Here is a 15,969-nt window from a genome sequence, read left to right on the forward strand (position 1 = left end):
ATAAATGAATAAAGTAGGTAGGTATGATATTCTCAAGGTTTATAAATACTTGGTAAAAAATCTAAAATCATCTATAAACCTTGTGATGTTCTAACAACAATAATTGTTTCATATTATTAAAAATTTTAATAATTTTGGACTGTATATACTATGTAGGTAGGACAGGTACTACTGTACTGTCTGTACTAGCACAGTAGTACAGAATATTTATTTATTCTGTACTACTAGCGAGGTTTTTACTGATTAGTAGTTAGGTACCTACTACCTAGCTATTAATTTCTACACAAGGGATAACACTGATAATAGTATAAAATAGGCAATAGGCGATAAATAACAAACGGAAATTTAATAATTTTAACTTAAAAAAATAGCCACACTTTTAGACAGGAAAATAATATTGTTTTTTTTTTCAAATATTATCGTTCCTTTATCAAATTCGTAATTATATATTTATATATATTTGGATTGATATCAATCCACCTTGGTGATAACACAGAATAGATTAAAGATAACGTTAATATCGATAGACTGATAAGAGAAAATATTTTTTTTTCAAATTTCAAATTCGTAATTCACTTCTTTAAACACTTGTTACTTATTATTATATTTTTACGTTATTGCTTAGTTTAATGATTTTACATCATGTCATTATTTCCAGCATATCTAGATAGCACAACAAAATCTAGTTCAACTGCAAATTTGGAAGGTAAGGTTTATTTTACTGATTTATAAATTAATGCACCCATTTATTTTCAAATCATTTGCAATATTAGTGTAGGTGTCTAACATGAAAAATGGACTTTTTGACCCCATCATAAAATTAAATTTACAGACGTTTCATCCCCTTCAAATTTTAAAGTAGGACATTTGGTTCCCGGTGTACTTTTACTAAAGACCAGGATGGAACAATTAGTTCCTAACTGTTATTAATCGATCCGATTTCTTTTGGATAATTCAAGTTGATTAAAAAATTATACATTTATTTTAATAATGAATTTAATGTTTACATTATAATACATATTACATATATATAATTTAAAAAATGTTATAACATTGATTTTATGTTTAAATAGTGAGTATAAAATATTTTATCGATTCAATTTACCTGAATATCTTTTGATGTACCATATTATAGTTATTTGAAAACTTCAACACTTAACATATTAGTATAAATTAATAATTGAAATTCAGTTCACTTATGTGTATGGCTATTTAGCTATTACACATCAAATCTTTATTATCAACCTACCTATGTATTAGTTAATTTTTAAATACTTTTTTCTTAATTGTGTAATTATATTATTTTCATTTAAACATTTAATTGCCCATTAAAAATTAATATATTAATTGTTAATGAAATAATGAACTTATGAATTTAATAAAATTGATTCAAATAATGATTTAAAAACACGAGATAGAACTAATTATTATTGTTCTACAGTAATATACAAGAAATCAAACATCCTATCTTAATATCTATCGGGATGAAACCTTCTAAAATAATTTAAATTTTGTTTTATATTAACTTATAAGTAGATGATGTAATCAATTTTATATTGATTGCTTTTAGTAGTTTAAAAAACATTGTAATTCATTCCTTTTAAGATAGTTTGTTTGCATTAGCCATCAAGTTTATTTTAGTTTTAAATTTATTTAAGTTAATTTTTAGTTTAAGTTGAATATTTTAATAATGTAATTAATAATTCAAGAAGTTCCATCGCTGGATGGATTCTTCGCTCAAGTCATCAGTCCTTTTTATTTTATTTTATTTTATTTTATTTTTGTTCTATTTCTATCTTATCAACACTTATGCTCATTGTAAAAATAATATATTTACAGATTGTATAATAAAACAAATTAAAAACAAAAAAAAAAAAAAAATTAATAATTATAATCATTTATTATTATAATTTAATTAATTAATCTATTACTAAACTTATGTTTTTATAGCAAATGAAGAACAAAAGGTACAATCAGAATGGCTTAAAAATTCTAGTTTTGAGCCTGAAGCTTCAAAACTTATTAATGATATTATCAAAGAAGATAAAAAACAAGAGCATGTAATAAATGTTAAAAATTCTTATAAGTTGTATAAAAAATTACATGGGAAAAAGAAGAAGAAAAAGGATAAAAAACATGTTAAAAAAATTAAACGACCAAAGTAAATTATAATTTAGTACCTAAGTCTTTTTGTTTTAAATCATTTTTATTAAATATCTAAGTTATTTATTGCTTATTAAACTTATCCAGATTACATGTTGACCAAATTTTAAAAGATTGCGATTTTGTTACAATCGATTGTAAAAGAGAATTGGGAAATTTAAAAGTTGAAAAACTATATAGACCTGCTGCTCCTATGTAAGTTAAATATTAACATAATATCTGTATATCTAGTTATATTTTATTGAGATACTAAAATATTATTTTGTTTTTTTTTTTGTTCTGTTTTATCTTAAGGTTTCGTGTTAGTAATAAGTACCGTGTTCTAGATAAACAAGGATGGATTTATAATTCTTTTAAGCAAAAACAAATTAAACGTTATTATACTTTAAAAGAAAAAGATTGTGGTGATAGAAGTATTGATATAAATATAGAAGAAGATTGTTTAACTCAAAATAAATTGTTAATAAATATTCCTAAAAAAGTTAAAGATGATGATGATGATATTGAAAAAGTTGAGTTGAATTCAATAAAATGTGAGAACTATTTAACTGAGTTGACTGCTGAGTTTAATAAACATTTAACAGAGCAGCCAAATGATATTGATTTATGGATTAAATTTGTAAATCATCAAGTAAGATTTTATTTTAAATGTATTATAATTTTGAAAAGTATTTCATTTTCTTCTTTTTACTTTCCTTCAGCCTCAACTATTTGAGGTCAGTTATCTTGTTCTTCACTCCTGTAAGTCTTGGCTCCCGAGTTTCCTCTTATAGTATGAATAAACAATTTCAACCAATTTTATTTTATTTTATCTACAATTAATGCCACTCCTAAGCTATTCTTAATATATTAATTTCTTATTAATATTCTATTATAATAACTTTAGATTCATCTAAGAATTCTCATCTTTGCTGTACTTAACCTTTGTTCTATTTTATTATCCTCAATATTCTAATCTATACATATCTGGCTTTAAACTGCTTAGTGGAAAATATTTTAAATTAACTTTGAAAAACTATTATTAAACAGGAAGCCTTATATTCTTTAAACCGTGGATATGGTTATAAATGTAAATTAAATAAAAAGGTTATCTTAGAGAAGCAAATTTCTATATTAGACAAAGCACTATCGTTCAATTTTGAAAATGATCAACTTCTTGATAAAAAATGGACACTTGCTGAAGAATATTTTACACCAGAAGAAGTAATGTCTCATAACTTATTTAAAAATAGTTTTTAACAATTTAAATTTTGTATATTAGCTTAATAAAGAGTTGCTGAAAGAATTGGAAAAATATAGTTCATCCAAATCCCCTCAAGCTTTATTGTGGTGTCACTATATAAATGTAAATCAAAACTCTTTATCTGATTGTACAACCTCTAGTGTTCTTAAAAGGTATTCAGATGCTATGTTCGCCTTAAGTAAAATTAAACGAGGATTACCATTGAATGAACAATTAGATATACAACAAAATATTATAGGTTTGTAAAATATATTAATTCTAATTCAAACTCATTAATAACAAATTTATTTTGTTATACTTCCTCTAATTATTATATATGATATTAATTAAATGATTTAAATGTATTTTATATGTATACACATGTTATAGAGCTATTTGTGAAGTGTGGTTTATTTCTAAGGCAGGCTGGACATTATGAACAGTTGTTAACATTAATAAACATGTATTTTTCAATCAGCATTACCCATTTTGATAATGATCTAATTGAAAAGTTTTATATTGAATCATCTGATGACATAAGTAAAATAAATTAGTAATAATATTAATCCATATCCATACATTATATTTTTTATGGTATAAATTTAATGATCATGTAATATATTACAGTTTTTGATAATGAATTAAAAACTATGCCTCTGAACAAAGCATGGTATCAAGTAGAATCATTACGATCACGCGATCGTTGGTTACCTCTTCCTAAACATATGGCAGATGATGCAGAAGATCCTCAAAGAGTTGTTTTACCTGAAGAAATGGCAGAATTAGTTCAACCATTAGCCATTCATAAGTCGGTGATAGAAAATCTAGTGACTGCCTGCTTTATTTTACTAAAAATGCCCATTTTGCCTTTTCGTCATTTTGTCGCACACCAATTAGGCATTCATAAATGTCATTACTACTTAGATAGTCTTGAAATTGTTCTCAGCAGCCTCTTTATGGCTCATCATTTTGAAGATTGTAAGTTAATGTTTACATTATATGTGTTCAATCACTATAATCATTATATAATAATATAATATTTCCATTTTTTGCAGCAAACTTTGGTGAAAAGAAAGCAAGTAATGCATTGTTGGTAATGCTCAATACAGCAATGCCACCTAACTATTATGATGAATCAATTTCCAGCCAAACATATTCTCGTTTTTTAACTTCTATTTTAAGACATATAACTGATTGCTTGTATGCTATGGATTATATTGATGAGGCTAATATGTTTTTAGTGTGGTGGTTAAGATTTGAACGATACTGTATGATTGTAAATTTAAGCTCTGATAACAGTCGTTTGGTATCTGAAGTTAAGTCGTTACTTGGAAAACCTCATTACAGGTAATATGTCATTCAAATAAAGTAACTTTATGTTGTAAAAAGTTATTTTTATGTTACAGAAATAATATTCCTCTGTTCATTGAATTTGCATTACTCAAAAATCAAGTAGGCAAAAAAGATGACGCTTTAAAAATTTTACAGAAACTAATAGATGGTCAGTCTGTTTTGTTGGATAATAAACCAGTTTATTTAAACAATACTTATCGAGCACCATACACAGCTATTTATAAGAATATTGTTGAAATATTGATTCAATCTGAATGCAAGTAAGTAATATCTTTTCTAGATCTTTATAAATCAAAATAAATTTATGTCATTAATTTGTTTTGGATTTAGTGAAAAAGCTTTACAAACACTTATAGCTCTTGCAACTGGTGCATTACCAAAACACGCGAGCTTAAATTTAACAGAAGAAGCAATGCTTGTATTTGATAATGTCACAGAGAGCATTCTAAATGATAAAGAACAATTTTCATACTGTGATCTAAAGTATAATTATTTACCACAATTTCTTATTGAATGGGTTATTTGCCGTGCTTGGTTTTTGTATTTGACTCAGAATGTACAAACTTCTGTGTCTATGCTAAAAGATGTAATTGGAAAAATTAAAAATATTATAACTGCAGAAAACTATAAAAAAAACCAGTAAGACAATTTTAATATATTATATTTAAGTTTACATGTTTAGTAATACATTTAAAATTGTTACAGTGCTGCTGAAGAAATCTTAACTGAAACCATGATTGTCATATTAAATTATCATTGTAATAAATCAAAAACTTATCATAAAGAATTAAAAATATGTTTACGAAGTGCTATATCAAAGTACTCTCATAATATGCAATTTTTATTTTCAATGGTCTGGAATGAGGTAAAAAAAAGTATTTATATTATAAAATTGTAAAAAAATATATTCTTTGTTCATTGTTAAATGAATGCTGTAGATTTAAGATTTTTATAATCATTTGTGTGATAAATAATAATGACTCCCCTCGTAGTATTAAAAATTAAGTAATACTTAATACTAAGTATTAAGATCAATATGAAAATGTGTTAAAAAGTATAATACTAAATTATTTATTGTATTATTGTTAAAAAAATTTCATTTCAATTTGTATGACACCCTTAAGTTTTAAAAATTCTATATTTATTTTATTCTACATTGACAGTAAAATTTATTTATTTATGTTTTATAGACTAAATATGGAGGTTTTGGAACACCACTATGGCAAATTGAAAATGTTTACGTTGATAATATTGTTGCTGAAAACATGGAAACTGTTAGATTAATGTTGATTCTTGTAGGCAGAGAACGATTGAGAATAGCAAGTGACGAAGCAAGAAAACATTTGAAAGATAATAAAAGTTCCATGAGTATATATGGTAAAATGTTTTAATTTACTTTATGTCTAACTGATGTTTTTCCCTTTATGTACTTGAGGTTCATTGGTTTTTAATTCAATGTTATATGATTATTAATTTTATCTGTAATGTGCGAGTTTTGTGGTTATTATAGCTTTTTTCATAGTGCCATTAGTTTCATTTTTTAAAAACTGAAATAAATGAAACCTAGACCTAACCTATAAAATATAGATCAAGAACAATTCTTTTGGTATATTGACTAATATTAGATCGCATATTGGACTGTTACCTAATATCCTATGAACTGAAATTAAATGATCATTTATTTATGATACTTATAGCAAAGTATTTTTATGTTTTAAAAAAGTAACAAGAGCTCACAATATTTTTATAAAAAATAAAAATAGGTACTATGAATGTATTCATAATTTTTAAATGTTTTTGTATATTTTCAATTGAAAGATTCATTAAATTACAATATTTTACTATTTACTATATTTTAATATTCATATTTTAAAAACCAGCCGAAATATAATTATACTAATTGTTATATTTTAATTGCTATTTAAAACTATTTTTATAGGAGGTGGAAATATTTTAGATGTATGTAAAAACATGCGTAATTTGTTTGACTATTTTATAAGAAATCTTAGCAATATCACAGGAATGAAAAAATGCCCAATGTTTTGGCGACTTTATTTACACTATATTTCTGAAACCTCACCATCGGATTATAAAAAATGTTATTACGAAGCTGTTGAAAACTGTCCATGGCACAAGGTATATTACATTTTAAATTTTAAATTATATTAAATTTTAAAAGTGTATACTGTATATTGTTAAATGTCAATTAATAAATGTGTGTTAACAGTTTTTATATATGGAGGCTGCATTTTACCTTCTAGAAGAGCTGCCTAACATCTGTGATATATTAGTCGAAAAAGAGTTACGAATACACATAACACATGAAGAGTTGTTAGTGTTGAGAGAAGACTAAATTAAAATAATTTAATTTAATACCAAGTGAAAATAATTTATTAATACTAAGAAAAATCATTAAAATGTATTATATAATTATTTATTAATTGGAGAATTCAATAATTCTTTTCTGTAAATAATATGTTAATGTATCTTATAATATATTCAAAACTTATTTTTGGAATGTATAAAATATGATATTTTTTTTTTTAATGAGACTGAACTTTTTGTATAACATTAGTTTATAAATAAATATTTCAATTGCAGAATTATTTAAGATGCTCATATTTCCATGAAAAATTTGGTATTTAAAATAATAAATCATATATTGTTTAATGAACAGAATTTTTAGTACACATTTAACTGTAAAATTAGTAAACATATTTTAAACATTGTGGATTTTTTGTAGCAGTAAATTAAGTCTAATTAGTACTTTGAGGGGATTAATAGTAAAAAAATCATGGTACTTTCAAAATAATTCGAAAAATAAAAATTTTATATAGCAACAGTTATTGATGAAACCAGCTACATTTTTTATTGTAATTCAAAAATTAATAACTAAAAATTTGAACATTTTACCAAATATTCTATTATCTATTCTGTGGTAATAGGTATTCATTCCAGGCAGAATTACATCCTTCATAAACATGAGTATTGACATAATATGTCTAATTATGTCTTTCATGAAGCAGTATAATATATTTATATAATATGTAGGTAGGTATATGAAGTCTGTGAGCAAACAGATAATATTTTTCTTCCATGATAGTGATTTAAATCGATTTTTTACATGGGCCATGTATAAAAGATAAACCTTATACAGTAAAAGGCTATGGATTTTTTATGTTTTTATCACATTTACATTGTTTTGTTATCCATGAAGTCAGTGTTCGTAGTTCATGGTTTTATCATTTTGAATATAACGGAAAGTAAACAACATTATTATATTGAAAATTTAAAAAATATCGTAGTGATTAGAAAATAGAGATTGAAATGATTGAATAATAAACACAAATTTAAACATTAATTATTATTTAATATTTAATTATTCCATAAATCAAGAAGTAATTAAGCAATAATAAGTATTCATTCAATCATTTATTTTACAAAAAGTATTAATTCTCGAACAATTCGTTCTTTTGACATTTAAACAAATATCTATATTTTTTATAACTTAAATATTCTATTGTTATCACTAATATTCATTAATTTTAGCTAATTTGAATTTAAATGTATCTAAAGTTACTAGAAAATTATAACGGACTATAATCTATTACAATTTTGAATTTTTTTCAAATTACTCATGAAGTAAGAATTTGTTATTTGTATGTTTCTTTGATTATTTTCATTAATATTTTGTGGTAAAATAAATCATGGTTTTTGTTTTAGATCTAAATTACATATTTTTTAGGTAAAAAGTTAATATCTTTCAAGTATGGACCATTTAATATCACCATCATTTCATAACCATTTGAAGAATTTTATTATAGCTTCTAAACAATATTTATATTGCCACGATGAATCATCTTTAAATGGAGTTCTATGTTCTTTACAAGTATGTATTTAAAATTAAATCTATATACAGAGTAACATGAACAAAAGTTTTGTTTATGTGCCTATATTTTGTATGCTAATTGTTAAGATTTAACTAGCATATAATTTAAATGTATGATAATTTAAAAAAAAATGTACTCATATATTTTATAATTGTTATTAGTATGATTTACTTTTTATCATCTATTATCGATTCATTAAACTATTGTTAGTTAAAATAATGTCTACATCTTATAATGTTTCTAAGTATTTCCAAAACAAATACAGTAAATTGTGTTGTTCTAACAATAGCTATTACTAAACTTAAATATTAGTAGTATATAGGTACTATTTAATTGATAATTATTAAATGTATTAATATAATTTATTATTTACTATAATATGTTTAAGTTAAATATTAATTATTAATTATTGTTTGCATATTATTTTTTAGATCCTTGGACAATTATCTAACGAATGTATTTTTAATTCTCAAGACACATTAAGGCATGAGTTTTATATCAACTTATATGAACTGATGAGAAATACTAATGATGATTCTGAGATTATGTGGGCAGCTGTTAATTTTTTGCAGTCTATTGTAAAACAAGGACTTTTTCATAACACAATACTAAATAATGATGAATTAACACTAATTTTAACAAAATTACTAAAAGATGAATTAACATTAGATAAAAAAATCAAAATACTCAAGCTTCTTCTGGTAAATTATAGTTGATTAAATTAAATATTTTAACTTATAAGCAGAGCTCAGGAGTATATTGCATATTCTTTTTATAATTTTAAAACATTCCTAAGTATAATATTTTTTTCATTTTTCCTAAAAGCCTTATACAAATGTTTGTATATTTATGGTTTTTTGTTTTGCTTTTTTAGAATTGTACATACTATTTTTGGAAATATTTTTATACATAAATGAATCAAATTGAGTTCAGTTTTCTTTCATTCACTCATCAAGAAAGTTTGACATTAGCATTGAAATTATTGAAAAATTTAGAATTAAGATGCTTATTTATTGAAATGATATTCAATAATTATTCTCTACATCTATCAAAGTAAAGATAAATTTAAAAAAAATTGAAATATTCTTGTTTACATATTTTGCTTATTTAATAAATTTGTTATGTGTTACAAAAGTACATTTAAATTACTAAACTATAACTTTTAATACTATAACTACTGAGCCCTACTTATAAGTATAATAAACTTGTGCAAAAATAAAATTATTATGAATTTAATTTATAGGAATTGACATATAGAAAGAAACTACAATGGCAGGAAAGCCATTCATTTGAACTAATTAGCCTATTGATAAAATGGATATCAACTGAAGACAAAGATCTTATATCATTCAGCCTTGGAGTTTTAGTAAATGTGTGTTCTAAAAACAAATTTGCCATGTTTACTCTTGTGAAATGTACAAATTCTAAATCCTTCATGCGTCTTCTTTTAAAACTACAATCTAATGATGTATTTATCAAAGTTCAAGTGTATAAATTATTGTTAATATTAGAACATGCATCTGGTCAGATACCGCATGTTGATGTTAACAATTTAATTGATGTAACATTTGTTGTTTTGGAAGAAGGACTTAAACAAAAAAATGTGTTTGTTTTACGTCATGCAGTTGATTTTTTTATTGATATTAGTGAACATTCATGTTGGAAAAATTCTGTTTTAGAATATGAGGGGTATGTTTATTTTATATTATAATGTATATTCAATTTTCTAACTTAAATGTATTAATTTTTAGATATAAAAAAAATTTGATTAAAATATTAGAATCCGTGAATAACTTTAAAAATATTGAGAAAACTCATGACAATTATCACATAATATTACAAAATGTGGACTTAGTTTTACAATTTGTCCATCATATTATTCAATTCAAAAATGAAGATTTAATCATATTGTATCCTAAAATAATTATATACATTCTACATTGGACTCAATTTTCAAATCTTCATGAACAATCAATGTCAATCTTACAAACAATAATTATTAATGTACGAAGTTATAGTGCTTATATGGATCAAACCCTTCAATGTGATATTTATGAAAATCTAGAAAAGAGTTTATATGTAAGTTAATTGTTTATATATGTAATAAAAACATTTAATTTTAATTTCAACAAAAAACTATTAAAAATAAATTATAACTTATTATATTTCTATCTAACTAATGTTATGTAAATTAAAAGTTGCAAACATTTTTATTGAATTATTGTAGTTAAATTAATAAGACTGATTAAAACAGTAGATTAACTATTGAATTGACTTTTAATTTAATTTTATTATTATATCTTTCAGGTGTTGCTAATGATTTTATTTGAACCTAATAAAAATGTAGAAAATGATGATTTTAATTTGTGTACATGGAATAAATATGCAATATGCTTAAGACTTCTTCAAGAAATGTTAAAGATGCAAAATCTATATGAAATAATTGAAGAAAAACTTAATATTTCTGTAAGAAATATTTTTATAACATTTTATTGAATAACTTATTACTAACTTTTATTTTACAGTCTCTTCAGTCTTTATTTCATTCTTTGATATTGATTGATATTAACAATTTAAATAACCTACAAAATATCACATTTGTATATATTGAAGCACTGTGTTTTTTATCTGAATTAGTAGCTAAGAATCCTACTTGGATGTCTTTGTATTCTGAAATATTGAATCAGAAACATGTTTATCGTGTACTTGCATTCATAATTTATAAAGGTTCAAAAATTATGAAACAAAAAGTATTAGATCTCATTACTAAATTTTCACAACAGAGGTAACATGATTCAACATGAACCCAACATAATATTTATTTTAATTTAATTTATATTTATATTTAGTACTTTGATGTTATCTGATTGTTTGGAAGAAATTGAACAATTATCTTTAACTAAAGTGAAAAATATAAAAACTACAAATTCAGAAGAGACTGAAATAAAGCCTATATGTACATTTGCTCAAGAAGAACAAATACAAGCATTTATTGATAAATTAGAAAATATATTCAATTCTAATGAAGTAAACAAAATAATTATTATTTTTATTTTATCATTATTTTGTGGTTCTATTATTTTCAGTATTAATCAAATTAAATCAATTTTTTTAGATACCTAGTATAAAAACAAGTAATGTTATTTCATTATATCAGCACAAAATGAATACATTAAAACAAACTGAAGTGTGGTTAAAACAAAGTCTTGATAATGCCTCTGAGGAAGTAACACGGTTAAATTATAGAATAGTTTGTTTAAATAGTGAATCAATGCAACTAAATCAAATGTTATTAAATAATCATAAAGAAATTGAAGAATTAACAATAGAAAATGAAAATTTAAAAAAAAAATTAAATGATACTACAGAACAATTTACTACAACTAGTAATAACTTTGCAAAGGTAACTAACTCATTTTGTCTAAATTAAAATAATTAATAAGTATATTTAATAATAAGATTGTATTGTATTATATTAGCTATCTCGAAATTATGAATCAAAACGTCAAATTATTCAAGAGCAGAGTTCTTCAATTAAGAACCTTGAAAAACAATTAGAAGAGCTACGTTTAGAAAGCGATGAAATTAAAGCTAATTTATTAGACCAACTAAAAAATGAAAAAGCTGGTAAAAATTAAATTTATACTATAAATATATAAATCCATAAATTTTGGTATTTGTTTATGTTTAAGCTTTAAATGTTTAATAGTATATTTTTAATTATTTTAAACTTTTTTTCTAGAAAATAAAATTCAAGTTTCAAAATTGGAACAACAATTAACGGAAAAACAAAGTATCATCAATGAAAAAACAGAGGTACGTTTTAATAAACCGTGGTATCTACTAATTAGTTATTCATTAAAATATTAAAATAAAATCAATATTTTAGCTTACATATTTAATATTTTTATTGATTGACCATATTTTATATTGTAATATACCTAATAGGAAATCAACAACAAAATATCCTTCATTAAAAATCTAGAAAATATTGGTTTAGAAAAAGATAAAGATATTACTGATTTACGTAAACAACTACAAGAACAACATAGAGTTCGTGAAATGATTAGTCAAATGTTAGCTGCTACATCCAGTAAACCCTAATTATCTGATATATAATGTTGACTTGCTCAATTTGTGTTCCTAAGTTAATTCTGATATCTAAATACTTAGAAAAAATGTTGTTATAACCATTATAAGTTAATTAATTTTTACTAAGTTAATGTAACAATATGTTTTAAATCATAGTTTTTACTTATTTTGTAAGTATAATGTTCTTATGACTAAAATTTTATCTTAAATTCTCATGTAATTATGTATTGATTATTTAAAGAAATGCATTACTTTAAAGATTTTATATATAAAAAATAGATTTTAATATTGAATTTATTCGAAATATATTTTTTAAACCAAAAACATTAAAAAAAGTATGTTTTACTTAATCATTATTTAACATTATATAATATATATTAAATATAGTAAATACTTTTTATAATTATATCAATAGTTTACTATTAATAATATATATCACCAACCACTAATAAAAACCCATATTATAGATAATAATATTTATATAACTACACAAATTATTACAAATCATAGTTTATATTATTATAGAACATAATATCACAAACAATCTGGTCTTTGTTCATAATGTATTGTTTAACTAACAGTTTTTGGTATAGTAAATTATAATAAACTAGAAAAATGTGTTTAAATTTATCTTCATTGAATTTAAAAACAGTAAAGTAATTTTAAGTAAATTTAAAAATATATTAGTTGTTTAACCTGTTTATAAATTTTTGTTTAATTTTATTTATAAATTATAAGTTGGTAAGTTACTATAAATGTCAATGTACATTTTTTTCATTGACTTATTGTATTATTGAAGTGATTTATTTTTAGTTATATTTATTATTGTATACTTTTAAAGTTTAATCTTTATTATTTACTATATTATTTACATTTTTCATCTCTATTTAGTAACATAATTATACATTAATTTTATTTTATGACAATGACGTCAGTGATTATACTATTTTTGCCATATTATTTTTTGTATTTTTTCACTTGTTGGTTGTTGACACATGTTACACTGTTATAATTATTCTTATTTACATACCTATTTATACAGTATTTAAAACAGATAGAAAATTATAAAAGAAAAAAGAAAAATAAATAACACAGGGCATCTAGTTATTAATAAAATTAAAAACTTGGAAGTCTCATTTTTCTTTTTTCTATAAATACTTCAATTTGATACCCTGAATAAAAAGGAAAAATATCCAATACGGAATTTTTCTATGCCCTAATGGTTCCGACATATTCCTATAGTTTTATAAAAAGTATACACGCTGAACCTCAACAAAACGGAACCTTCATAACGCTGAAACGGAGCGATTTTGTAAGTCCCGTGCCAGTAAAAACCTTGCATAACCCGGAAAAATGACTCGCGCGTAAAAATAAGGTTTAAAATATAGATAAGCATACCTATGTACAATGTAGTTATGTCGTTAAATAATGATAGATAAAGAAGATAAAATTGTTCTATACATATTCGTACAATGTTTGTACATACAACGCATATTATCGCATAAACAATACGAACTTTCTAAAAACTCTTGATCATTTTTGGAAATTCTAAATGTTTATACGTCATATTTAATTGGCTTAGTATGTAATATGTAATAAAAAACCAATATTTTAGTGTAAATGTAATTAATTATAAAACCTATAATATTATAGCACAGAATAGAACAATTATAGTTTAATTTTAATGAATTATATTATTTAAAAATAATTTGAAAAATATTCTTTGGTATTTATTTTTTATTTGAATTGAATAATTTGGAATTTTTCCGTTTTATTGAATAAAGCGGAAAACTGCTAAAGCAGAATTTTTTGTTAGTCCCAACAGTCCCATGCGGTTCCGCTTTAGACAGTTTTTACTGTACTTACTATATAAGATATTACGCATCAGTTTCGAACTTACGAACCACTAATGGTTAAAAATAACACTGTTCGATATTTTTAGACATTTATATCAAAAGGATAAGACAGTAAAAATTAAAAGTAATTATAGAAATTATCTACGTTCATGAATGATGCGTGTCGACTGTCGATAATTAATGACATAATTGTTAAACAGTCAACCAATTGATTAACCGATTGACACTAATATGAGCTCTTTTTTTATTAACGTATTTTTGTGATTCAGGATCGGGGATAATAATAATGTAGGTACAATTGTACAAACTACAAGCATAATAATTAATAATAAATAATATTTATACAAAATATAAAATTAAATTATATCAAATTTTCCGAGTTCTTTCAAACATTCATAATAATAAATAATAATACAAATTTGAATTAGTTTCCGTGCTTTCGTGTGTTTTTCCACGTACCATCATGTGGTTTTTCGCGGAGTACCACCAGTGATGTGCCATATGCGTACCATAGTTTGGGAACGTTTGATTTAAAGCATAATGCAAATATACAATTATCTTATTCTATATCTTAATGTTTAAAACATAATTATTAGATATTTAAATGTTAGAAAACGGGATTTACTATTTAGTTTTTAACTTGTATGACTTATGTAAGATATAAATATAACTTCTAGATACAAGTCAAAAAAAGTATTAAAATACACTACACAAAATATTTAATATACCTATTGTATGTTGTACCTCAGATCGTCTGATATTATGTAAAGAACTTTTATTATTTTGTTTATAAATTCCGTCGGATACTCCGCACATGCCTTTCTGTAACTGCAGTATAGTTGCACTACAATAATCAGAGTTGGTACCTATGTGTTTTAAACATTTAAACAAGTGATATATATTAACGTTAAAAAAAAAAAAAAATGAAATTGTATTGCATTATTTTATTAAGTATAACAACATTTTGTTTGTACCTAAATTATAAAATCACGATAATTTTGATTTAACCTAGTTTTTTCGTTTAATATGCGGGATATAGGTAGTATAGGTACCTACCCACTACAAGGGCGTCTCTGGCCCTATTTTCAAGGGGGGGCGACTTATTGATACAATTTAAAAAAAAAAACCGTAAAAGGCCGTATTATAATGTATATGTTAACCTATTTAAACAACTAGGAGTGCTATTCTAAAATGTTTAATTATTTTACTTTATTCGGTGTACACTTTTTGTATCATAATTACATATAATTACGAAAATATTAAAGTAGGTACTATTAAATAGAAATAAAAACAGAGGCTCTGGGGGGGGCGATCGCCCCATCGCCCCCCCCAGAAATACGCCCTTGACCCACTATGGTTTATGATGTAAATAATATGAGAATGATGTAACTTT

At 23.5% G+C, this 15,969-nt stretch overlaps 2 protein-coding genes across 3 annotated transcripts; both read left to right on the forward strand.

Annotated features, from left to right (window-relative positions):
• Positions 1–538: 538 nt before the first annotated feature.
• Positions 539–7,265, forward strand: LOC114125897 (nuclear exosome regulator NRDE2). The gene is made up of 15 exons (XM_027989714.2): positions 539–706; positions 1,951–2,161; positions 2,251–2,358; positions 2,458–2,794; positions 3,193–3,366; positions 3,425–3,644; positions 3,776–3,925; positions 4,013–4,363; positions 4,441–4,732; positions 4,792–4,998; positions 5,069–5,377; positions 5,444–5,603; positions 5,929–6,115; positions 6,678–6,874; positions 6,966–7,265. The coding sequence occupies exons 1-15, from the start codon at positions 643–645 to the stop codon at positions 7,089–7,091; spliced, it is 3,093 nt and encodes a 1,030-aa protein (XP_027845515.2). The 5' UTR covers positions 539–642; the 3' UTR covers positions 7,092–7,265.
• Positions 7,266–8,227: 962 nt separating this feature from the next.
• Positions 8,228–13,026, forward strand: LOC114125882 (protein CIP2A-like). 2 transcript variants are annotated; one of them, XM_027989684.2, is made up of 12 exons: positions 8,228–8,380; positions 8,462–8,627; positions 9,060–9,329; positions 9,872–10,317; positions 10,380–10,707; positions 10,936–11,094; positions 11,154–11,413; positions 11,478–11,655; positions 11,744–12,031; positions 12,108–12,255; positions 12,371–12,444; positions 12,577–13,026. In XM_027989684.2, the coding sequence occupies exons 2-12, from the start codon at positions 8,508–8,510 to the stop codon at positions 12,730–12,732; spliced, it is 2,427 nt and encodes an 808-aa protein (XP_027845485.2). In that variant the 5' UTR covers positions 8,228–8,380; positions 8,462–8,507; the 3' UTR covers positions 12,733–13,026. The 2 variants fall into 2 exon arrangements, with proteins under 2 accessions (XP_027845485.2, XP_050056992.1); XM_050201035.1 differs by having other exon boundaries at positions 8,240–8,380; positions 8,484–8,627.
• The last annotated feature ends 2,943 nt before the right edge of the window (positions 13,027–15,969 follow it).

The sequence above is a fragment of the Aphis gossypii genome, chromosome 2, assembly GCF_020184175.1.
Source record: "Aphis gossypii isolate Hap1 chromosome 2, ASM2018417v2, whole genome shotgun sequence".
Lineage (NCBI taxonomy): Eukaryota > Metazoa > Arthropoda > Insecta > Hemiptera > Aphididae > Aphis > Aphis gossypii.

Coding starts and splice junctions, on each gene's coding strand:
- LOC114125882 (XM_027989684.2), top strand. CDS start 8,508: ATGGACCATTTAATATCACCATCATTTCATAACCATTTGAAGAATTTT. Junction 10,318..10,379: donor TCTGTTTTAGAATATGAGGG/GTATGTTTATTT, acceptor ATTAATTTTTAG/ATATAAAAAAAATTTGATTA. Junction 12,256..12,370: donor ACTAAAAAATGAAAAAGCTG/GTAAAAATTAAA, acceptor CTTTTTTTCTAG/AAAATAAAATTCAAGTTTCA.
- LOC114125897 (XM_027989714.2), top strand. CDS start 643: ATGTCATTATTTCCAGCATATCTAGATAGCACAACAAAATCTAGTTCA. Junction 2,359..2,457: donor TATAGACCTGCTGCTCCTAT/GTAAGTTAAATA, acceptor TTTTATCTTAAG/GTTTCGTGTTAGTAATAAGT. Junction 6,116..6,677: donor AAGTTCCATGAGTATATATG/GTAAAATGTTTT, acceptor CTATTTTTATAG/GAGGTGGAAATATTTTAGAT.